Source organism: Myotis nattereri, assembly GCF_964212035.1.
Source record: "Myotis nattereri genome assembly, chromosome: 3".
Classification (NCBI taxonomy): domain Eukaryota; kingdom Metazoa; phylum Chordata; class Mammalia; order Chiroptera; family Vespertilionidae; genus Myotis; species Myotis nattereri.
In genome coordinates, this window is record NC_138077.1 from 168,949,609 (window position 1) to 168,974,514 (window position 24,906).

The window sequence follows — 24,906 nt, forward strand, 5'->3', positions numbered from 1 at the left end:
CGGTAGAAGGCAGTGAGGAACATGGACAGGCTGAAGTCTTACCATGTCGATAACCATCTTCCGGAGTGTCTGCCGCTGCTTCTTGGTGAGATTCTGAAAGATGTCACAGTGCTCTTCTTGCAGCAGTTTGAAACCCACGGCCAGATGATGGTTTTCCAACACAGATTCGTCATTATACATCAAAGCAAGTTCTGAATCTAGTAAACAGGAAAAAATGATGACTTACGAAAAAGAGGTACAATTCAAAGGTCAGCATTACCTCACTATGAAATCAGATCTACCTCTATTCAAATAGTTTTAAGAACCAAAATCTGCATGCCCATTTCCTCTTAAAGAAACAGTCTCCCTCTACAGAGGAATGTAGTCAGTTTCTAAGCAAAAATACTTCTAGAAGTTATTAGTGCATAAGCTTTCTCTTTGATTAGAATTGCTGGTATTTTAAAATCCTTTTTCTCCTTCTCCAGTTTATAAAGAATTTGACATTAGGTAAAAGCATTCCCAAGCTGCTAAATCCTATTTTTATCTCAGATTGTAATTTCCTTTACGTGTTCACACATTTTGTGCTTTGGAAAAGAATGAACTGAAAATGTCACTAAACTTTATCAAATGTATTAGGATTTTCAAACTATATTCACTTTTTATATGCTTGCCAGCTCTGTTAATTGTGAGTTATGGATTTTCAAAGAAGAGAATGGTGTGACTGTAACATTTCAATTTATCCAAATAATGTAGCTTTTCGGAGCTTTCTACGTATGGTAACAAAACAGTAATACTTTTTTTAGAACAATCCTGATGCTAAATTTACTGCTACCTGGCTCTATACACCAGAGACTGCGCTATCTGGAAGTGAAAACTATAGCTTCCAGCCCACCTTGCACACAAAAGATTCAGACATCTTTCACTAGGCAGAGCTCTGGTCTGCAAATCAAACTCATGAAGTCACATTTTCTCTTAATCAAGAATAGCCAAGGGATGGCGCTATGTCACTAACTGCAATTTCTGTTTGGGGGTTCCCATGCTCCGATCTAACATTTGGGCCTGCTTCCCCAGTAGCGAGGGACTCTCGGGGGCCACATGCTCTGTGGGAGAGCCCTGCATAATACTAAAAATCATTATCACATTATTCCCAAGCCTTCCCTTGTGCTTACTGAACAATTCCACATCTGTTACTCTTTCCTCACATATCGTATTTTCCAAACACTGAGTACTTTTTATGGCTCCCCTCTGACCCCTTGCAAGTTCTCCATGCAGCTCAAAAATGATGTTGCCAAACTGGACACAGTATCCAGGAAAGGTCTGACCAGTTTGAGTGGAATGGAAGGATTACCTCATTATTACTCTTATTATTATCCATAACAAAAACATTAGGAGGGAAAAAATTAAGCAGTGACTCATAGGATGATCCTGATCGACTGTCCTAGTGATGAACTCACTTGTGTTGATGAGAAACTGGTTGGAGACTCCAGGATGATCCACGTCATGGATAGCAGCTGCAAAAATGGCGGCCAGGATTTCCAAATCTGTGAAGACGGCCTGCAGAGCAAAATGAACACATTTCACTCCATGTCCCATTTGCCTATCCTGCGATTCTGTTTCATGTTAAAGTATCCCACTTCATCCTTGTTGGGAGAAGGATGGTGTGTTGATTTTTATAATGTCTCATATACTAATTTAATTAAGTGTGGAGTCTATCCATCCTCACAAGGTCTCATGTGAAAGGAATGATGGCCGGAGCCCATGCCCTCATCAGGCCTACGGGCTGCGGCTCGGGAAGGCACTCGCCCTGTGCCTGTGGAGAGTGATCAGCTGGTACCTGATGCTTGTTGCCTGGCTAAGTGGTACGGCAGAATGGTGCTTATATAACACAAGCACATGCAAGTCAAAGAGGCAAATCAGACTGTGCTCTGAGATATAACAAACTTCATATGTTTTCAGGCTGTGTGACTTAGAGAACAAAAACCAAATTCCGCACTCATAAGACTGGCAGCCAATTATTTCTGAAGGCTAAATTTGTAGTGTGATCAGAAGGTTTCATATATTCCTTCATCCATTCATTTAGTACCTATGCACTAAAGGCTTACAATGTACAAGCTTTGAGAACATTTCTACAAAGCCGCCTCTGCCCCCACTGGTACACAATGATTTCAACCTAGTATTTAGGTATATATTCCTTCTGGCTAAAATGCCTTTCTCCTGCTGAAATGTCTTTCCTTGTCCTCTGTGATTACTTAAATCTCTGACCCTTCAAATGCCAGCTCAGTTTCCACCTCTCCCATGAAGACCAATCTAATTACTCTAGGGCACACTGAACTCCCCCTTCTCTACAGTGGTGGCGCTCATGGACAATTTCTGGTCTCACAATGGGTATCCTATCAACAATAGTGGACAGTTGATAAACAGTGTTGGTCTACTCTGATTCTTGTATGGAACATGTGCTCCAGGGAAACAGAACAACCTTAGCACCATTTCACTTTCTCAAGTCTTCCTGGATTTATTCCCTCAGAAAATACGGAACCCAAACAACAGAGCTGTGGTCTGTTTACTCTTTCTTCACCTTCTAAACTGAATCTGCAAAGGTGGTGTTGGCTAAAGGTTGGCCAGTCCCTTACTGCAGGGAGCCTACTCATTTTGGAAGCACCTGGTCATCACTGCCATATGTCAAGAAAGAACATGGTCTGCTGGGCGCATTGCTGCTAATGTCAGTACATACAAATGCATTAATCTGTTGGGCGAGGAGTCACAGTCACCTTTCAGCAAGATATCTAGCAATTCTCAGTTCTAGATTTTCAGCTACTTTTTCTTCAGCCCATAGAATCAGTTTTATGAATTCTTAGGAGAATACAAATTCCTAGGGATGCTTATTCCTAACAGGAACTATATAGAAAATTTTATATTATGCTTCTGTGCTATCCCTCACAATGCTTGGGATGGTACGCACAGCTGGGATCAGTACATGCATAGTGAAGTTATACTATATACCAGTCACTGAACTAGACACATATTAGATACAAGAGATACAACAAAAAATAAAGTGTCCTGTTAATTGCTTGATAATTAAACAATTTTTCAACTGTAAGAGATGTAAAGGGAAGGCTACTCTGATATTGGTAACTCAATTGATAGATGGGACACATAATCAAGAACCAGTTCAAGAATATGCAATCGTCTAATTACATTCTTTCTGCCAATATATTACGTTGTGTGGCACTTTTTAAAGAGGATGGGCAGGTATAAGAGATCATAATTACTCACATCTAATGCTGGTGTTGAAAGGAGAACATGGGTTGACTGGGCTACATCAGCAGCATGTAGGCTGTTATGATATGCCACGTCAGAATGGTAATGGTCTTCTAAAGTCATCATGTAGGTTACAAATGTATCCGAGGAGATTTTGAATGTCTTCAGGAGGTCTCTTTCCTATATTGTAAAATGAATTAGAAAATAAATAAGTGGATGTCCAAAAATGAAAAAAAAAAGCTAAATCAGAAAAGTAAAGTGGGATAGAATAATAACCATAGTCATCTAATGGAATAACCAACATTACTTCCTGTGTACTCACCTGGAATATGGCATACATGATGCACGTTAGGGGCCTATTGTGTGAATATCCAGCCACATTGAAGATGTTAAGGCCCCATTTGTTCAGGTCTTCCAGCTCCTGTAAGAAAAATTAGAGGAATTTAGGAATAAGAACAGGGTTTTTGTTGTTGTTGTTTGTTTTTTTGTTTTGTTTTAAGCATAACTCATTATTTTTATTTACTTTTTGGACAATGGCTGTCTGTCTTTCGAGGGTCTCTTTTGAGTCTTCTAGTTGCATGAAAAGTTAAAATGGAATGGCCTAGGACAGTGGTCAGCAAACTGCGGCTCGGCAAACCGTGGATCGCGAGCCACATGCGGCTCTTTGGCCCCTTGAGTGTGGCTCTTCCACAAAATACCGGCTCTTCCACAAAATACCGACTTCTGCGCATGGGCCATGAAGTTTCAATCGCACTGTACGTGTGCACCCGCAGGTGGTATTTTGTGGAAGAGCCACACTCAAGGGGCCAAAGAGCCACATGTGGCTCGCGAGCCGCGGTTTGCCGACCACGGACGGGCCTTGGAGATTGGGTGTCCTCTTCACTCCAGTTCCAAGTTTCTATATATTGCATTTAGAAATTTAGTTGCTGCAAGTGAATAGAGCTAAAAAATCACCTTAGGGCTATGCCTCTGTTCTTCGGTTATTCTCACTAAGGGCCAGGTCAGAAAGACTCAGCTGCTAGAATGTGCATAAATCAACTCTAATTTACTGAAGAATGCCAGTTACGTATTATAGCCAACAGTTCCTAGGCCACAGATAAATCTGGAAGAAACATCATTTAGTCCTGTATTGTGGGATTACTCAAAGATTATCTGATTAAAGGAACAGTTTATTCCATTTGTAATTATTGTCTGGGGCGAGGGTTCTAGGCTCTCCCTAGACAGGCTTAGCCCAATGTGTAACAGACCTTAGTCCAATGATCCCTTTCAGAAGGCCTCACCGAATGTCCTTTTGCTCACAGTAAGCTCCTTCCCTTTTCACAAGGCTCGGAGGACCTCAGCATTCTACCTTACACAGCCTCCTAACTCATGTATAAACTGTTCCTATGCCTTCCTCCACTACTGGGGTTTGGGTTCAAGAGTCAGTGCTGTTAATTTCTCTCATTTCCTCGCTAGCTCTGCCAACCAGGTCAGATTTTCCCACTGTTCTTTGGCATACAGTCCTCAAAATGTTCTCTGGAAAACTCAATCCTGCCCACTGGCCTCCCTGTGGATTCTTTTAGAGAACTTTCAGTAGGATTCTCATTCATGAAGAACTATCCATTTACAAGTCCTGTTTGAGGTTGTTTTTTTTTTTTGTTTTTTTTTAAATAAAGGCCCTCTGATATAGAAAAAGAGTCTTTAATTAGGTGCTCATCAGTGGACAAGGAGGCCATACCGGCTTCCTTATCATACAATTTAATAATACAGCAAAGGAGAGCACCCCTGTTTCCTAGCAGGTAGTTTTAAGCTGCTGTGAAGCAGACAGCTACATGCGCACCCCCCCAGCACATACCCACCTTGGCTAGATGATCTTCATTTTCTGTGTTGACTCCAAAGCGTGAGATGCTTGTGTTGTTTAAGCTCGAACTATGCATCAGTTTCCTCACTCCGCTTATCTGTGTCATGAGCTGCTGCTTTTTCTTTTTCTCTCTGTCCTTCTGGGTGGGAGATGGAATCTCCACATCATTCTGCTTGTCTGCAACAAAAGGATACGTTTTTTCAGACTGTGAGTGTCACAGAGAACCACATCCAATCAGTTGTTTTTGTAATACGCAAAACAATTCCTAAGCATCTTATAAAGAACTACCATGCATTATCTCACTTGATCTTCAGCACAATCTTGTGAAGTAGATAGGAAAGATATTTTGCTCCATTTTATTCCTGGAAGAACTGAGGCCCAGAGGAGCTAAATAAGTTGCCTAAGAAGTGGCAGAGGTAAAACGCCATCCCAGCTCTTCTGTTTGCAGTCTAGTTTAGGAGAATCACACTTGTACAGTTGCAAGGTGGGGCATCAGTATTTATACATGATTTTTTAAGTTAATAACTTATATGTTTGTATAACAGAAAAGTTTCATGCAGCCAAGACCAGGTTACTAAAAACAGGCTTTATGTTCTGCTCATTTTATTATATGTGTATTAATTTTTAATTTAAAAGATCCCTATAACTTTAGCTGGATATAATTTATAATTCTAGTTTAGATAAGCAGAATGTATGTTAGAGAAATAAATAATTACTTCAAATAATTACTTTAAAACCTTGGTTTATTACCATTTGAGGATTAGAGGGAGGAAGACTATAATTTCAGTTTTACTTTATGCCTTTGGTCTATTAATTTCATTAAAATAATAATAAACACTGACTATCATTTGTAACAGGCATTACATTGACTAAAATATTTATGCTTATTTAAAATTTATGATCATCTCATTTAATCTTTTAAAAAAATTCTGCTACAACAAGGTAATAGTAAAGCTAAAATTACTGAAAAAATCATGTCTACCTGCTTGTAGAAGCACTTTTCTCTATAGTATGTTATTAAAAATATCAGCAATCAAATATTTCATTTCACTTCACAGGGCAATATATCTTGAGTACTTCTGAAAAATGCATTGACTCTTTCAGGCCATAGGGATGCCTGGAAGTACACTGAGCAATAATTTATTAAATAGCTTAACAGCTATTTCATTGAACTAAATGATACCCGTGACTGAAAGAGTTAACGCAGCTTTCAAAAGTTCCTGCTTTTATCTCTGCTTTTTACAGTGAAAATAAGTACAAATACAATTTCTCCATTTGAAAATGACATGTTTCCAGTTGGCATGCTGGGATCTAGACTGTTTGCTTTCAATTCTCACAGATGATAGCATCGTCACATGTTCTCCCCAGAGACCTCTGCCTGCTCACGGGGCCCTGGGGACAACTCATCAAAGCAACGCAAGCACAGGCAGACAGAAGCAGCTGTCATGTACACCTCAGCATCAGCCTTACTATGACTTTTGGTTGTGGAGGAATTTTACTGGTCATTTCTATGGGTTTAGGGGTTTCCAACCTGGTTTAGCATCAGAAGCATTCAGGAAACTTTCAAAAAATACAGATTTCTGAGCCCCACCCAGTCCTCCCGAACCAGTGCTTTTGCAAAGCTTCCCAAGTGACTGTGATGGTCAGAGCCAAGTTTGGGAACCAATAATAATACCACATTCTGACTTTTCAGATGAAGTCAGCAACTTGCCCAAGCTCAAAGGGTGATTTATTCAACAGATATTTATTTTGCAATTACTGTGTTCCAGATACAGTGATTTAATAGCACAGAACCCAGGCCTTGAGGTTCCTGTAAAAAAAATCTCTTTCTGGTCTCACAATCTCTGACGTTAAAAATGACAGATTATGTTATTTTTGAAATTACTTTTCTCCCTGTCACTTCATTTTTAATAATTACTACTTTTGCTAAAAGGCAAGGTCACAATAGCCCCTGCCTCTCCCAGCCACCATCCTTCACCATTCCTCATGTTTGGCTGTTGGATTCTCCCATGCCACCACAGATATAAAACCCTCCAGTGGGACTAGCAATGTCCCCCCTTTGCTTAATTAAAGATTCCTAGCAGCAGTGAGTAACTGAGCTGAACCACCACTGTGTCTATGCAGAGAAGATTACAATAAAGAAGAAAGCCATTATTCACACAGTGCCAACTGGGCATTCATGGGTGTTTCCCTAAGCAGGCACTGGAACAACTGCTAGGTTTCCCTATTCTGAATTTCCTCTGTTATATGCTTTTCCCTATTCTGAATTTCCTCTGTTAAATGCTTAGCCAGCACAATGTGAAAATAACCTGAAACACAGACTCAAAGAATCGCAATAAACATTTAGTGAATTTACATTTACAGAATGGTCAGATTACAGTGGGGAAATGGTGGACCCATATAAAACAAACAAACAAACAAAAAAACAGATGCAAAAAATGTCAAAATTTGGCTAATAGCATAATTGGAGGTGCTTTTCTTGCTAGATCACAGCATTTGATTGTGCAAAGTTCCTGTTATTTTTCCTTGCACCTTGAAAATTCCGTGTTTTAGTTTTTGAGTAGTAAGAAGCTGATTTAAAAGGATAGCTTTTCCCTGTTCGTAAAAATATTAACTAAATTGTAAGACCACATCTAAGTATCTTGCTTTATCTATGCTCCCTCCCTGTAGGTCCTGCTTTATTTCTTCTTATTCCAGCAACCGGAGCCCATATAAGAGCATTAAGAAGTGCCCGCAGTGGTAAATGGTCTCCTGACTACATCTTGAATCATCTGGACACTACCCTGTTGATGAAAATAGAATACAAGTCACAGATCCCAGGAGTAAGGGATTCCCTCCCTCTGATGACCCATTTTAGCATTCAATGACTCTTATTGAAATATTGCTCTTCAAGTTTAACTGAAATTGCTGAGGCCTACTCAGTTTGCTCTCACTGAGATGGTATCTTTGCTCTAACAAGACCTTTTTATATTACTGGAAACTATTAATAAACCTTTTTATTTTTAGGTCCAACAATCCTGATTTCTAAAGACTTTTCTCCAAAAAAATGAATATTACTTAAATACCCTTAAATGTGATTTTCTTCTATATGTTCTGAGTTCTGAATAGGCTTCTTTCCTAATTAAAGAAGTGACGGGACATTTAGGTCTAGGAGTCAAGAGAGTCAAGTTTTAGTTCTGACTCAGGAACACATCAGTCAAGTAATCTTGGTGGATTTACTTTGCTCTCCCAGGCCTCAGCTTTCTCTCCTGTAAAATGGGGGGACTGGATTACAAGGCCATTCAAGTTCCTTGCAGATCTGACAGTTTGTGAAGAAGGCTTCACTCATCGTCCTCCATGAGTATGCACTAAGCTCATAAGATAGGCCTAAGGGCTCCTTGTCCTGCATTTGCAGTTTGGAGACAAGCTTTGTTTGTTTGTTTGTTTGCTTACTTTTTAAGATTGTCAAGTTGCAAATCTACAGTCTATTGCAGAAAATTCAGGCTGCCAGGTATGTTTAGCAAGACAGATAAATGCCATTTATACCAGAGTCATAGAATGTTAAGAGTTGGAAGGGCTCTGGGGTGGCAGCTGTTCCAATGCTCCCATTTTACAGATGAGGCAACTGACGCATCCTATGTTTATATGATATTTTCCCAAGAATATTTACCATTTTAATCTGTCTCTCTAGTCTGTTTGATCGGTCTACTTCATGCATGCACACACACATATACACACTCTCACACACACACCACCCTCCTCATGCTGAGTCTGTAACAACCTTCCTCAGCAACATGTTCTCAAGAGATGTGCCTAAACAGCAAATGGAATGCTTGACAGCAAATTGACATTGGCTGCTCTTGAGATAGAAAGTGTTGAAACGGAGGACTCATCTTTATTTTCTCATCAGCTTTCTCACTCGCTACCAGCCTTTGATGACAAGAAGACATTAATTAGCTTCTAAAATATGCTTGTTGTCCTTGGCAAGTGGGTAATGAAAGAAATGACAGTGACAAGGACTGCTTAGGTGCAGTCTTGGATGATGAGGAGCTCAAGGACTTCATGCAGCTTTCCTCTAGTCATGAGCATCTCTTCTATGACAGAAGAGCCCTGATATTTTCATAGAAATGCAATGAGTATGAAATCAAAAATGAATTCCTGCACGTATTGATTTTATCCTTCTCTCCCACAGTCATTAACCTATACAATGTCCCTAAGACAGTTCCCAGCTTATGAAACATAATTGGGTGTTGCACAGAATGGAGTACATCACAAATGGGCAGGGGAAGACACCTGGCTTCCAAGGAATAAAGGGGAGATGCTGGAGAAGAAAAGAATTAGTATATGATGCTTTCTGCTCCATTAGATTCTAGCTACCCCTTGGAGTTCAGATGTCTGAAAAATTCTTCTCCTTTGTTCTCTGACAAAGGCCTGACACAACTGTAGCTGGAGGAGACCGGCTACTGCAGATTCCCACACACTGGAAACAGCTGGAAAGGCACTTGCTAATCGTCAGGTGCCCATCGGCTACAGAGTAATTCCCTGAGCTTTGCACCAGGCTGCTCTAAGATTGATCTGCTGATAGCAGGAACTGCCCTGGTATTAGACAAATAGGATTGATTTTCTAAAATAAAGGCAGAAGAGGAATGTGTTTCCATAAGGCATCAAGGCAAATGCTCATTGATTTAATGGTGTGCAGAAAAGAAGGGAGGTGTGATGCTCAGCTGTAAGAATGGGTCATTTCCCTGGAAAGTGGAGTTCTGGAAACAAGCATAATTCAGGGGTAACTGCAAGTCCACAGAATCAGAGTCTAAATCAGCGGTTCTCAACCTGGGGGTCGAAAGACCCTTTCACAGGGGTCGCCTAAGACCATCAGAAAACACATATATAATTACATATTGTTTACAGTAGCAAAATTACACTTATGAAGTAGCAATGAAAATAATTTTATGGTTGGGGGGTCACCACAACATGAGGAACTGTATTTAAGGGTTGCAGCATTAGGAAGGTTGAGAACCACTGATCTAAATGCTACCCATTCACTTGGAAGTAGATTTGCAAATCCTACAGGCCTCATTAAAGAAAAATAGCCCAAATAAGTTCATTATACAATAGGATGGCTGTAAACACGAGATCAGAAATTCCTAGTAATCAAACAGGATGTTTGCAGTAATTAAGGAATCATTGATACAAACCTTTTCCCTGTCATGTGTTAAATACCAAAATACCAGCAATGTGACTACAGAGCATAATAGATAAAGCATCAGATTGGGAAGATAACAATGCTGCTTGCAGGGGAACAAATCTTTCATATAAGAAGATTCTCCACCGCCGCCCCCCCCCCTCCCCATTTACCTTTAAGAAATACTTAGCAAAGCAATAGTCAAATTATTTCCAAAGCCTATCCTCTTGGGCCAAGTTACCATAGTATTCGCCAAACACATTTCTTGCAAAAACCACCTGAGAGGAAACCTTTTGCTCAAAGCCCAGATAGTGGAAGAATTTAAGGAATACCACATCCTGGAGCCAATGGAGTTGTCCTCAGAGTTTGGGTGATTAACACCCTCACTCCTATCTTTTCAGAGGTCTTGGCAGAGATGGAAGCAGGTGGGTAGATAAGGGGTGATCTGAGGTCCATAAAAATATACTTAGCCCATCATAACTTTGGTCTTTGATGGATATTTTTATTCATTTTCCTTTTTTTTTTTTTGCAATATCTTCCTGCTCAAATTTTCCCCTTAAAGGCTGTCCTTAGTTCTTATTTTAAATGGATTTGCTTTTCTACGACTTTACTTCATTTAAATCTCACATAGGGGTGCTCATGCATAGGTTAATACTGAAAAAATCCCAGTTATGATAGGTTTCCAGTCAGCATCTTACCTAAGAAAGTATTTGAAATGTATTCAGACACCTGGTTCCCTGAGCGGCTCATTTCTGAGAGATGTGTCAGCTCCCGGTTCAGCATCCTTTTGAACTGTGTATGAAGAACAAAAATGTATTAACCACCTAAAAACTAACAAATGGTCACTTTACATGTTTACAACTTTGCTGTCTAAGAGCCAAGAGTTTGGATAAGCAGATACCATGAGAGAAATGATGCTGTTTCTACGAAATACAACACCCTTTTCATACTAAATTATTCCAAGGGCACCCTAGGAAAAAGAGGTTTTCTTAGATTTCTTAGAATTAACATTTTATTTCTTTTGAAGATGCAAACATAGGAAAAGAATCTTAATAGAGGTCAAGATAATTTCACTTGAAAATGTAAGACTATTTTAAAACACATTTACTGAAAATCAACTCTAAAATACGAATTAATAACCTGCATAGTGGGAGGAGATTATATGTAAAAAGTTTAAGGGAAAACAAAAGGGGGTGGGGGAGCATCCTTTAAAAATAGTGTTGAGTAAAAAGACAGCCCAGTTTAATTTAATACAATGTCATATAACATGCCCTTATTTTAGAATTTTCTACTTCACAGTAAACATGCAGATATAAATGTTTCAAATTCTACAAAAGACACGGAACAGAATCAGATGGACCCACCTTGATGTAACCCCAAGATACAGATAACAAATAGTTTGCCTCAGGCATTTTGGAATGCTCTCCTTGCCACAATCCACAGATCCCCTTTGAAAGAATTCACAGTTCTGAGATAGCAATCAGGAAAGCCTTGCACATTCGGGGCTAAAATAATCAAAACTTATAAAAGACAAAGCCTCCAAAACGTAAGGCATTTCCTAATCCAAACAAAGCCCATCTTCGCACTCCATTCTCGCAAGAAGCCTGTGCCTCTAGCTTCTTTTCTGGCAGAGAGAGGAATGAAATCAGGAATTGCAGGAACAAGAGCCTGTCTGAGTGGATTCAGCTGGCTGGTGTGCAGCCCTTATAAATTATGAATAGTCCTAGTGGCCGCAGGGGTTTCCACCCTCGCTTACTCCTGCTCAGCTGAACTCTGCAAGGAAGGAGCAATTCTTCTTTCCTGAGGGGTTGCCAGACTGGGAAACACAGCCATCTTTTTAAAAGGAGAAGATTAAAATGGAGGAAGCCCCATGAATATTTAAGTAAATCTGAAGTCCGTACCCTCCCCCATTCAACTGGGTGTTCTTAACCCTCTCTCCTCTGCAGAGACCAACACGCTGCAGACAGCCTCTGCACAGAGCTCAGCCACCCTTAGGGTTTCACAGTGATGGTGATTAATTTACTTTCTGAGCATTTAAATAAAAAATAAAAGGGAGTGAGACTATGGCTGTTTTCAGACAAGGCTTTTGTTCTACAAAAATAATTTTTAAAAAACATTTTTTTTGGAGGAGTTTTTTGCTCACCAACAGTGTGCCAACGCATTTAGCCTTCTTTTACAATGACACCTGGGAAAGAGTTATTACCTTTTAAAAGTACTTCATATGCAGAAGGCAGTTTTCTGCACTCTATCAGCTCGTTAATATACATATTGGATGGCATTCAACAAATTAAGCACATTTAACCTTTGATCTAGGATCTGGAGTGTGTTTGGAAATACAAGATATTATTTGCTGCATGAATGGAGAATGATTTGTAGTTCTACATGACTATGTTTTTTTTTTTTTTGGTATTGCAGTGTTACATCTTCTAATTCATGTTAGAAATATTTAGGAGTTAAATTTATTTCTATTTAATCTTAGCAAGCTAAGGCATGTTGAGAAAGTCATTCCTTTCCCGTAGGCACTTCCCCACCCCCTCCTTGTCAGTATTGGAGAACAGGCAAGAGGATCTGAGACTAGTCCCTACCCAGGGCGACCCTACTCCCTGCTTTCTTCTCTCTGTCACCTCATCCTGGGACCCCCAGGAGTTCAAGTACAACACATTAAAGGAGTAGAGCACCATGGCAACAGCCCCCGCCCCTCTCTCCCCAACACACACACAACTGGCTCTCTTTCCTGTGAGGCATTCCCCTTTCAAATGAGCATCCTGCCCTGACAATGGCTTCACTTCAAGCATCCAAGCCCCATCATGCCGCTGCCTGTGCCCAGGAGACCAGGCCTGTTGAGGCGAAGCCAATGCAAGTCAGTATCGCTGCCCACTGGCCGGCTTCGCTGCGCACGGTTCTCAAAGAGGCGCAGTCATCCCCTCTGGGCAACGCTGCTTGCGTATGTGTGTTTCCCCATGAGCCAATATGGCAGTGACAGTAACCAGGGATCTCTGAAGCCATCACCTCAGCTCCTGTGTTTGACTAACTGGATCTTTGTGCCATTTTGAATTCCAGGTGACTGTCGTAAGTTCCACGTTACTTGGTTTTTAAGATGTAATCAAATAACTGGCATCTCATTTTCAGTTCTCAAAAGACAGGCACTTACAGGAAAGACTCAGGAGCTGGAAAAGACGGGTTCCTCTGCTTTGACTGGCCAGCTGAATTTTGCAAAGAAGCAAGCTTTACTTGGGAAAAAAATCGTGTAAAAAGCACAGAGACGGATGATTTTTTTTAAAAACCAAGTCTGTGAAAGTCATAGCCAAATGTAACACTCAAGGAATCGTCCTCATTTTGGTTCCTTGGGTCTCTGCAATATTTAGAAAGATTTTGGGAGTCAATCAGGTTTGTTCTGTTTTAATCATATCATGTTATCATGTATTTGCTAAATATTTATTAAACTCCTAATATGTGCCAGGCAAAGAAAGACTGAAGATATAGCAGTGAAAAATAAAACAAAAAAAAAACTTCTCATGCTTTTACTGAACTTACATCCTAGCAGAAATAGTCAGCTATATGAGAGCATGTTCGTTACCCACAACAGTTAAGGGTTTGGAGAGAGTTGGACAAGTTCTTTATCAGTGGTACTGGCCGCTGAGCTCAGAATATAGGAGCAGGTAGAAATTCAATCATAAAAGAGTAGTAAGGCAAAGACGCTTATCCTTACTTTCTTTCTATCACCTCCCATTGTCGCAGGACCCTGTGGCATACATTGTCAGTCGGTCCCAATGCGGGAGGCAGGGAAGTGGCTCTCAGTTACAGGGCTGAAAACAAACCAAACTTCTCACCTTTCCCGCATAGCTTACAGAAGGGGCTAACTCCTGTAAGTAGTTCACAGATGAATATCACCTTCTCATGCCTAAAATAGTTCTGCCAGCCTTTTGCTGGAGGCATGGAAATGCCACCAAAACACAAGTCATCTTAAGGCAACAGTAAAACACACATAATGAAGTACGCAAACGGCGGCCACTCAGTGTCAGAACCCGACCCAGCCCTTTAAATGTTATTACGTAGCAACAGCCGTTGGTTTTCCTCCTTCGTCAGGGAGGGCCCAACCACACTGACTAAGGCAATCATTGCTCTCATCAAAAAGCATTTATGAAGGGCCCGCTTATGTTGTGCTCTGCACACACGAAGGAAGGCAGACAGGGCCTCTGAGGAGCAGACAGGGGGGACCTTTTAGATTCTAGTATCACAGAGTCCAGTTAGCATGATCAGCGCTGGCCCAGGAGTCCAGTTAGCATGATCAGCGCTGGCCCAGGAGTCCAGTTAGCATGATCAAGGCATGGAATAGATCTGAATTGTGCTTGAGGTTAAGGCTGAGGAGGCAGCTAGGGCGCCCAGCTTCGTTGGGTTTTCCGTGTCTGACTCCCAGATGGGAGTTGCTTCTGTTGAGCAGTGACATGCCAGACGAATCTAGCCTGTCGTTCTCAGTTCTCTGTAACAGTCTTGTGAAGCGACTTCACCTCTCCAACGTGAAACCAGAGTGAGGTCTGATTTTCGAATCTCAGCCTCCCAGCCTGAGCCTGTCAGGACGCCGTGGTAAGTGTGCGGCAGCCTCCTTACAGTCCGGACACGTTAGTTACCAGCAACCAGTATTTCCAAGAAAGCAAACTCTCTCAACAGGACTGAGAAAAACAACCCAAGTCAGAAATGCTTCAGTCCCTAAGAATAAGTCTCCAAGAAAGGCAGAGAAGTGTTTATCATCCTCCCAGAGGTTTACGCTCCGTTTAAAAAGGAAGGTAAGGTAGCTCTGGAGGGAACTCATGGCTCCAGGAGTTACAAAACTGACAAGACACAGCCATTATGACTTTGCCCAATGCCACAGAGAAAGCCACAAATAGGAGCACACTGTGCCAAAGATAAATGTGTCTCTACTGCCTGATACATACAGATTCTATTTTTCAGTTACGAATCTGCCTTCACAAGAAAAGCCTGGGAGGGCCTCCCTAGAAGTAATGTCCCCAGAGGTAATGGCTGAAGCCCCTTTTCAACACAAAGCCATTTGCGAATGATCCCTTAGTCACACAAATTCCACCTAAGCTTCCGTCAGCTTATGTCCGACACTAGATTCCTGAGAGCTGCAGAAAGTGCAGTGATTTTTTTTGAAAAAAGAAAAAAATATTATCTACATAAATGATTTATTACAGGGTGTCCCAAAAACCTATATGCACACTTTGAATAATTATAAAGGCACTGTTTATTAAAATACATTTCATTTTAAAAATTGAGCTATCAGTTAACGTGTGTATACATCTTTTGGGACACCCTATATTGTTTGCCTAGAATACATCTTTTCTATAAAATCATGTGAGGTTTATTTTTTTGAAGGCGCTACCTTTAATAGTGGGAAGTTATTTAAAATATCTGGAGTAACAAAAGCTAAAATTCAATTACACTTGATATAAACATTTTGTTTATGGCTTCCCTTTCTCTTTAGCTTCAATACTATATACAAAGATTTTTTTTTTTTCCTGAAGCAAATTCTTCTAAAGTGATGGAAAACTTCATCATTTTCTATATTTCTCATAAGGATGGGTGGACTCATCCTATGGGATTAATTTGATCTCAGAAAGTCATTCTAGTCCTGATGTTTGTATGTTTCTAAGAGTAAAAAATATCCAGGAGAGTAATAACACAAGGGGCTAGTATCAAGCACATGAAAAAGCTAATCTGGGTTTGTCAGAGGATCCCCTAGAAATCGCTTAGGAGTGAGTCCTAAGTGATTAAATATATTCTTCTGCCTCATCAAAGGCTAGATAAAGCAAGCACTTTCCTCTCCCAGATAACCTCATGATGAAAACGGTAAGTGAACACCGTGCAAATGAAAAAAAAAAAAAGTTGTCAAAGAGAGAGGAAGACAGCCCAGTAGTCACCCTTGTGGGTGGCCGTCTACGCAGGGGCCCATCTGTGAGACAGGCGCCGTATTGTGTGGGGTCTTCCTGTTTTTACAGTATGAAACAACTGCCCAAGTCATTAAAGTCACAATGACTTTGTTAGGGACTGCATTTTGACTCATATTTTACACTTTGTTAGTCATAACTTCATAAGCATTCCCGGGCATCAGGAAAGTGAAGGGGCTGGGCATTCCTCCTGAAGTCACAGAACGCTAGTGGTGGTAGAAGGGAGTTGAAACTGCAGTGGCACCGTTCAGTGGGAAATGGAAGGACAGTTTGGCACTAACCAGATGTGTGATCTTGGATCAGACGAATTAACTTCTTGGGGCTCAGTATTATTTAGGTGTGGGCTCAGTTTCTTTAGTGATAAAATGGATAATTTCTAAGGTTTCTTCTGATTTTTTAAAAAAGTTTCTTCTTCCATTCATTTACATGGGAAGAAATGAATGAGGACACAAGGAAATGAAAGACTAATTTCTAAACACCTTCACTTTTCTTTGCAAAATCTGATTTAAACAACTAAAATAGGGGTACAATGTACTTTCCCTAAAGCCCTTTTTCAACCTCACAATTTCCACAATTCTTTTTTTTAAAGATATATATATTTGATTGCAGAGAGGAAGGGAAAGGGAAAGAGATAAAAACATCAATGATAACAGAGAATCATTGATCGGCTGCTTCCTGCATGCCCCCTACTGGGGATCAAGCCCGCAACCCAGCATTTGTCCTGACTGGGAATTGAACCGTGACCTCCTGGTTCATAAATCGATGCTCAACCACTGAGCCACACCGGCTGGGCTCCACAATTCTAAACATTTCAGATTACTGACAACATGAGTCTAATCCTGTCTCCTTTTTGTCCTTCCCTGTATACTCTGATCATCTGCTTGAAACTTGATGTCCAGTTTCTTTAATGAAATGTTTGTCTTACTTGAGAAGTAAATGAAATTGAAAGGAGTGAGTTTGTAACAGGGTTAAGAAAGGAATAACATGTCATTGCCCATTAGCACCTACTTTACTAGAGACTCTAGTTCCATGATGGGCCACCCTAGCAAGCAAGTTCTACTGTATTAATATCTGGAGCAAACCAACTCCCTGGTACACCAGGAAATACAGTTAGGTCATTCTACCTGTCCATCTGCCAAATAAGAAAGTTCATCTAAACATATTAGAATTGAATGATTCTCTTAACTTCCCAGTGATACGGCAATCCACAATAAGTTAGAATATAAGGAAAAACAAGCTCGAACATCCCTACCATACTTCTGCAACAAAAACTGGCATTTATGGTGAAGCTAAACTAGAATAAATTCCATTAGCTGGTTAGAGGACAAGTATCTGCTCAAGTGACATTTTAAAAGTCAGAGTAGGGACAAACCATGAGTGCTTTCATACACAGAACTGAAAAAAAAATCAAAAGAATTTAAATACAACTTTGAATACAACTCCTCTGGTAATTAACTACAGGAGAGGCCTTTTTTCAACAGATGACAAAATCATTGTAGCAATTGAGAAAAATCAAGGAGTTAAGGTATACTCTTTACTTATTCTTTTCTTCTTCTATTTACTGTTCTACAACTTTTTCTGTGCATAAGGGCTAATCATTAACCCCAAACTTCTAAAGCCAGTTCTAAGGCCATGGGAAGTTAATGTGATTCCAGAGCAGATGACTAAGATCTTTTGAACCATTTCACATCCAGAAGTTCTACAACATATTGTATTTTTAAAATAAGAACTCTTACCATGGATCAGGCCCGTGGACTGTCCAGTGTAGTGTCCTCTCATGACTGGTGGAAAACAAGACCTATGGAACTTCACATCTGACTTGAAAGCAATGATGCAGAACAGGGAAATTACCCCCAAACACTGTACTTTCCTTTCAGAACCCCATAAAGAATTGGTCATGATTTTCTTTGAGAACTGGTTTCCAATTTTATTCTATAAGATCTCCTAGGTTGTTTAAAATCCTGCGCTAAGTATTGCTTTATTAAAATTTCCAATACTTCTTGTAGCGACAAAATCTACCATAGCATGTTTTAAGATGATTACTTCACCTCTTTAAACAGATCATGTGGCACATATTGTGTTAAATATTAATTATATTGATTTCAGCTCAGAACTTTCACATACCTCTGAGATAAAAGATAATGGGATGCTTCAAAACCTGTCATGGAAATCACTGTTTCTGGATTAGCAGCTTCCCAGGGTGGAGCCAGCCCCCTGGTCTGGAAATTTTCAAGATCAACTCTGGGACCATCAAATAAATAAGGGGAAAACCTGGGCTACCCAGACAGATCCTTCCCTTCCCTAAAAGCCAATGTTATCTGTTTTGGGGTTTTGGTAATCCCTATGGCACACACACGTGCAAACTGAGAAGATTCTGCCATAGGTTGGAGATTTGAAAATAATTTTAAACCATAAAGGATAAAAACAGTAGTCTTAAGCAATTTTATCATTAAAAAAGATAATTATTCTTGTTTTGCATTTTGTTTTCTCTATAATTCTTTACCATAATTTAGAAGAGATGGATGGATGCTTTGCACAACAATGCACCCCAAGGTGTATAGGCTTGTTGTTTATGGAAGGCTTATAAAAGTAGTTTCAGAGTAGGATGCATAGGTCATACATAACTAGAGGGGGTTCCACTTACAAGCTGACTTTACCAGGAGGGTCTAACTACATTAAGAAGACTCTAAGAGCAGACCCAACTACATTCCTGCATGACATAGGATCAGCTGAACATCCAATGGGCTCTGGAAAGAAAATTCTGTACTATAACTTATTCTGAGAAACTTGACAAGTTGTTCAGTTTCTTGGAGATTAAATTTTTCCATCATTAAAATGGAAGGTTAGAAATAATATATGTAAAGTGATTGGCAAGGTACCTGGGACCATTGTCGAACTATAGTTTATTCTACAGGACTTGTACTTGAGGCTGAGTTTTGTTTCTGAATTTTAAAAGAATATGAGCTCATGGTACCTTCTTCACTTGGGTTTGCATTTGGGTGGAGGTTTCGGTTGGCTCTTAGGCACCTAAACTCTTTTCTTCTCATTGTTGACAACAGCTTGTATAATTAACTACAAAATTCCCACAATATGCTGTTGCAGGTGTGATGCAGTGTTATATCATATAGATTACATGACACAGGAGTTACTCATAGAAGTGCTGGCTCGCTGTTTGACATTTAGATTATTCACCAGTGCAAGGAGTGTAAACCAGAATTGCCAGAAAGATAGATCAAGCTTGTCAAATGAAACCATAACTCCAAATGGCCTTGTATTGAAACCATATCATTTTTTAAAAGCCTAGTTGGAGATAACCCTATCTATTCATGATTCCATGACTTAGCTAATTTCCTCAAATTAAAAGACTTTAGAACTCTTTATGTATTAACCAAAGTTCATGAATAGCCACAAATTGCCTGACATAAGGATAATTGCTCTAACTATGCATTTTGCTCGGGTTTCCATAGTTGAGGTCAATCCAGTAACATATCTAAAGTAATTGAATATGTGGCTGGGATAGGGGTGAGAGGAGTATCAGCAATTTGTCTGGAATGAAAGATATAACCAAACAATGGCAGAATGACTAAGCTGTATTCTCCAGACACAACAGATACGGAGTGTGGCTGACTTTCAGACACGTGTTCATAAATACCCGTTCCAGCTGAGTATGCAGTGGCTTTTGCCAGTTTCTGAAGGGCTCAGATGCTTGTCCAAAGGATGCAGACTTTTCAAGAGAAAGGTAAGCCGAATACCCTAATGCCAAACCAAACAACTAAAATGTGCTTCGCAGTTCTGCTCACATGGAAAGAGCATTTGTCCCTGTTGACTTTGTTCTCTGTTATCTGCCTTTGAATTTCAGAGAAGTCTGGGGGGGGGGGGGTGCGCATGACCTCACTGCTTTGAAGAGTCACTGTGAAGAAAGTGAGGGTGGGGGGGCGGTTCTCATTCAACCTAACAAATATTTAATTGGATGCCTACCAGGTATCTAGAGCTCCTCTAAATGCTGCAACTATAAGAGTGAACAAGGTAAACACAATTCATGTCCCCAAGAAATTTACAGTCTAAGGAAGTAAAACCTAAGTTCTATCACAAAACCCAAAAACTATAAACTGTGATAGCAAATTGCAAAACAAACAAGCTACTGAGTTAGGATAATTAGAGAAGCGATAACATCTAAACTGAGGTCTGGAAAGTAAGAAGGAGCCTGGCTGAGCTTCAGCTTTCAAGCTCTAGGATTATATGCTGGGTTAGCAAGTTATATAATAAATGACCCTGTAAATTTACCTTTAATTTTTAAATCATTTGACTTTGGAGCGAAGAGAATAAGCTTTGATTCTAAGCATCTCCATTTAGTAGCTGAAGAGTTTAGACAAATACAGTTATCTCTCTTGCATCCTGGTTTCATATTGAAAATGAGGATCTCATACTTTCCCCAAGGTGAGCAACCTAGGAGATAATATAGGTGAAAACCTATGTAGACAGGAAAGGGCTCTTCTAATGTGTTTCTGTAGATGCTACTTTGGATTTCGCAGTGCAAAAATAACAAAGTTTTATACACTTAAAGAGACGCACCCTTTATTTAATGTTCTATTCTGGCACCACAGGAAGCTCTGAGAGCAAATAAGCTTGAAGTGAAGAAATGGGCCTTAAAAACCCCTATATTGCTCCATAACGAATGTTCCCTCAGGCAGAATCCAAGTTCTTGAGGGAATGCAGCCCTGGATCATATGGCTGGATCATGAAAAGCAGTGATCAAAAAAGAAAAATAGCCCTTCTATTTTTGGTCAGTGGATGGAGCATCGGCCTGAGGACCAAAGGGTCCCGGGTTCAATTCCAGTCAAGCGCACGTACCTGGGTTGTAGGTTTGGTTCCCAGTGGGGGGCATGCAGGATGCAACTGATCCATAGTTCTCTCCCATCATTGATGTTTCTAGCTCTCTCTCCCTCTCCCTTCCTCTCTGATATCAATAAAAATAGTTTAAGGGGGGGGGGGGGGAAGAAAAATATCTCCTGAATTATTCCTAATAATACTTCTTCCTTTATTAAAAAAAACAAAAATAAAAAAATCTCATATTGTATTCATTTTAACCCAATGCATTTATCTTAAAAAAAAAAAATGAGCACGAATCCATTCCCACTTAGGAGTTTATGCTTTTGATTGCTTATTTTTGGCAAGGTTCTCCTATTTTAGGATTTACTTAGAGCCCTGAAGGGTATTTTTTGAGAAGCAAAATGTGACCTTTCTCATTTTGAAAATTTTAGGATGCCAGAAATATAATACAGCATTGGACAATGGCATTATCTTAAGACTTTAAACATACAAAAGAAGAATATTCATAAAAGATCATTTTAAAATACTGCAATCAAAAGAAAAGAAATTCTCTGAAATTAAACTATACCGATTTAAAAATGTTTAAAGAATATACTGGTCAATCTTGATGAGATATCAGAAGCTTCCATGCAATGGGTAAGAAATATGCAAATAAATTTTGTGCAACCAGATCCTGCGTGTGTTAAAATACAGCAGTGAAAAATTCAGTGGTAGCTTACTCTGTCAAGAGCATAAATAAGGTACTAGATCTGGCCAAGAAAAACATACCCATTGCATCAATAAATGCAGGTATATTGAAATCATTCTGACTCAATTACAGATTGGAGTCAGCAGTAGCAATATCAAGGAGCTGAGACAGGAGGGCACTGTACCTTTTCAGCTTGGTAGATAGGTAGCATTCTGTCTGATTAAATTGACCCTCCTGGGCTATGAGTGGGACATTTAGAGTAAGAGTTGAAGTCTATTTCACTAGAGACCCATCAGAAGGTCCCTAGCTTCTCACAATCAAATGGACATGCAACATTATACTGGAAATATCACCACTGGATGATCTAAGCATAGCCCATGAATTTAATTTTTGTTTTGGAAAATGCTAAAACAATTTTCTTTTTTAATATGGATAAAATTATTAACCATCTTAGCATTGTTCAAAAAAAAAAAAAAAGAAAAGAAAGAAAAGGTTAATTATCAAAAGTCCCCATGTCAACAAACTTTACTTATTTATTAGTTACTTTAAATTGATTTTTAGAGAGAGAGGGAGAGGGTAGAGAGATAGAAACATGGATGAAAGAAACATCATCGATTGGCTGTCTCCTGCTGGAGACTGAGCCCGCAACCTGGGCATGTGCCCTGACTGGGAATTGAACCGTGACCTCTTGTTTCTAGGTTGATGCCCAATCATTGAGCCACACCAGCCGGGCAATAAATATCTTAAATGACCAAATCAAGTAGAATTACAGAGAACTTTTTAAAATAAACCCCAAATCAACTACCACCAACAGAAAAAAGCCTTCAACTGCTTTACACTTTTCTTCTTATAGTTAAAAATATATAGAGCAGTGCCTCCTTGATATTGCTTAGCCTTACTACTGTAAACATGGAGTCTTAAAAATTCAAAACAAGGTCAGGCCTCAAGAACTTGCAATCTATAGCAGATATAATTAAAACCCCAGATAACTGAAATGTAAGCTATGATATTAACTAAGATAGGTAAGACGGTGGTCTATGAAAATCTGATCAAAACCAGAGCATTTAGGGGCAGAGTTGGGGGGTGGGGGTGGAGGTGGGGGAAAGAAAGCCAACAAGTAGCATACTAGGAATAGGTTCATAGTATATGGGGTGCTGATGTGTTTGAGTCAAAGAGATGTTTTCTAGGCAATGGAAAATCAAGATGGGGTAAAAGCCTATATTTCTTGATTCTCAAGTTATAATAAATTTCTTACTTATAGTCTTAAATGCTTTCAGTAGATCTTCTGACATCATGGATGGAAATGGAGTTGGAAGTCCACTGTTTCAGGAGCTACTAAAATGTTCATCTAATTTTTTTTTTTAATTTTCAGTTCTTTGTCTTATATTCAAATGATTATCTTGGCTGTTAAATTATCCCCTTCCCCCATGAATCTCCATTTTCATATTTTAGTGTTTTAATTCGAGTCTTCTATATCTTACTTATTCTAATAGCCAGAACACTAAGCTTTCTTACCCACCCTCAAATTAAAATATTTCTGTTCACTTTCAAGTGACATTTTATCTCACTTGTCCTACTTAGTAATACAAGTAATAATTAGAAATGGGCAGATACCAAAAGACCAAAAGTAGCCGAAACCGGTTTGGCTCAGTGGATAGAGCGTCGGCCTGCGGACTGAAAGGTCCCAGGTTCGATTCCGGTCAAGGGCATGTACCTAGGTTGCGGGCACATCCCCAGTAGGAGATGTGCAGGAGGCAGCTGATCGATGTTTCTCATCGATGTTTCTAACTCTCTATCTCTCTCCCTTTCTCTCTGCAAAAGACCAAAAGTAAAACTCTCAAGCATATCTTAGGCATGGAATAATTTCTCTTATAAACATTATAACCAAGATGATCCAGTCTCCCTAAGTCATCTCCCCTTTTCAAGTAATTAGATTAAAAGTTCTGAATTCATATTTTACAACAAAATATTTATAATATCTGCTTACCTTAGACCTCTACAAATACTAAAATTCATTTTAAGGTCCTTAAACATGTAAAATATGTTTCCATCTACTATAAATGAGACTTATATGATTTCAAATATTTATAAATCATTAATTACATTGATATTTTATCTAAATATGTAGCTGCCAAGACTGTTGAACTCAACTCCACCAAGATGTTGGTATTCTGACCCAAGAAACCAGAAATCATATGTGAGTTGTGAGACTCTGCATAATCTAGGTCACTGAGCAGAAATAATCTAAGGTGTAGGAAGAGATCAAATTGAGATCACCTTCTTGACTTCAACTTTCTAGACTAATAGCTCTGCTAAGTAGCAGAGAGAATCCAAGCATTGACAGTTTTTTCACCAGCTGGTAAACGTGTCTAAACCGACCAATGACATTAGATAGTTGCCAAATTAACACGTCACTTTGCCGTGTCTGATCAGCATTAGCACACAGGCTACATGATTGAGTTGGAAAGATATTTTAACTTCCGTTCTTAATATTTTCTTTCCAAAATAACTATGTAAAGTTTATCTTTTTAGATATCAGATGCCAAAACTTCTCATCCTAAATCTAAATTTTAAAAATTGGTTTAATTACTTTTATTTCCTATCTTTCCTCAAATTGCATTTTGATAATTGCTGAAGGTTATAACATTAGGCACTATGCTGTTAGCAAGGAGTGAAGGGAACTTGGTCATTTAAAGTTTTTAATGATCATTTTTAATATCGCCATATTTTGAATAGCTAAATAATAGATTACATTGAACCATGAAGATGAGTTTCCTTTACAATAAATTCACTAAACTACAATCTCTGAAGGCTTTAGGTTTCAAAAGGGGTATATTTTTAAATTGCAAGTAATTAGCAGAAGGAAACACATGACTGATGAACAGAACTGCATGCTTTATAGCTTTTAAACTCTACTCCATAAAGAGAAAAAGACTATCAGACACTTCTTAAAGAGAAAATGGTTATCAGGCACTTCCCAAAACAGAAACAAAAGAAACAGGAGTTTTACTGTCTTCTTCATTTCTAAAGAACAGTCCTTACTTTGTGGAAACACTTGGCTACTTTAAAGTAAATCAAACAAAGGAAGTTACAGTAAAATATCCAAGAGACTAAACAGTTTGGCAGCAGTTGAGGGAAACATCACGTACAAACGGGCAAGACGGAGGAGCTGGCAGGTCCCTGAAAAATGCTTAAGTGGAAGGAT

The 24,906-nt window shown here is 39.4% G+C and overlaps 1 protein-coding gene across 4 annotated transcripts in view; it reads right to left on the reverse strand.

Annotated features, from left to right (window-relative positions):
• The window catches only part of PDE4B (phosphodiesterase 4B), a 531,417-nt gene that overhangs the window by 6,409 nt on the left and 500,102 nt on the right, over positions 1 to 24,906 (reverse strand). For 3 of the 4 annotated variants that reach the window (XM_081087643.1, XM_081087644.1, XM_081087645.1), the window contains 6 exons: positions 10,937 to 11,030; positions 5,076 to 5,254; positions 3,560 to 3,658; positions 3,253 to 3,417; positions 1,434 to 1,533; positions 43 to 197 (listed from right to left, as the gene is read on the reverse strand). In XM_081087643.1, coding sequence (XP_080943769.1) covers positions 43 to 197; positions 1,434 to 1,533; positions 3,253 to 3,417; positions 3,560 to 3,658; positions 5,076 to 5,254; positions 10,937 to 11,030 — 792 coding nt within the window. Of the gene's footprint in view, positions 1 to 42; positions 198 to 1,433; positions 1,534 to 3,252; positions 3,418 to 3,559; positions 3,659 to 5,075; positions 5,255 to 10,936; positions 11,031 to 11,602; positions 12,092 to 24,906 lie in introns of those variants that run through there. The other variant, XM_081087646.1, reaches the window with a different exon arrangement.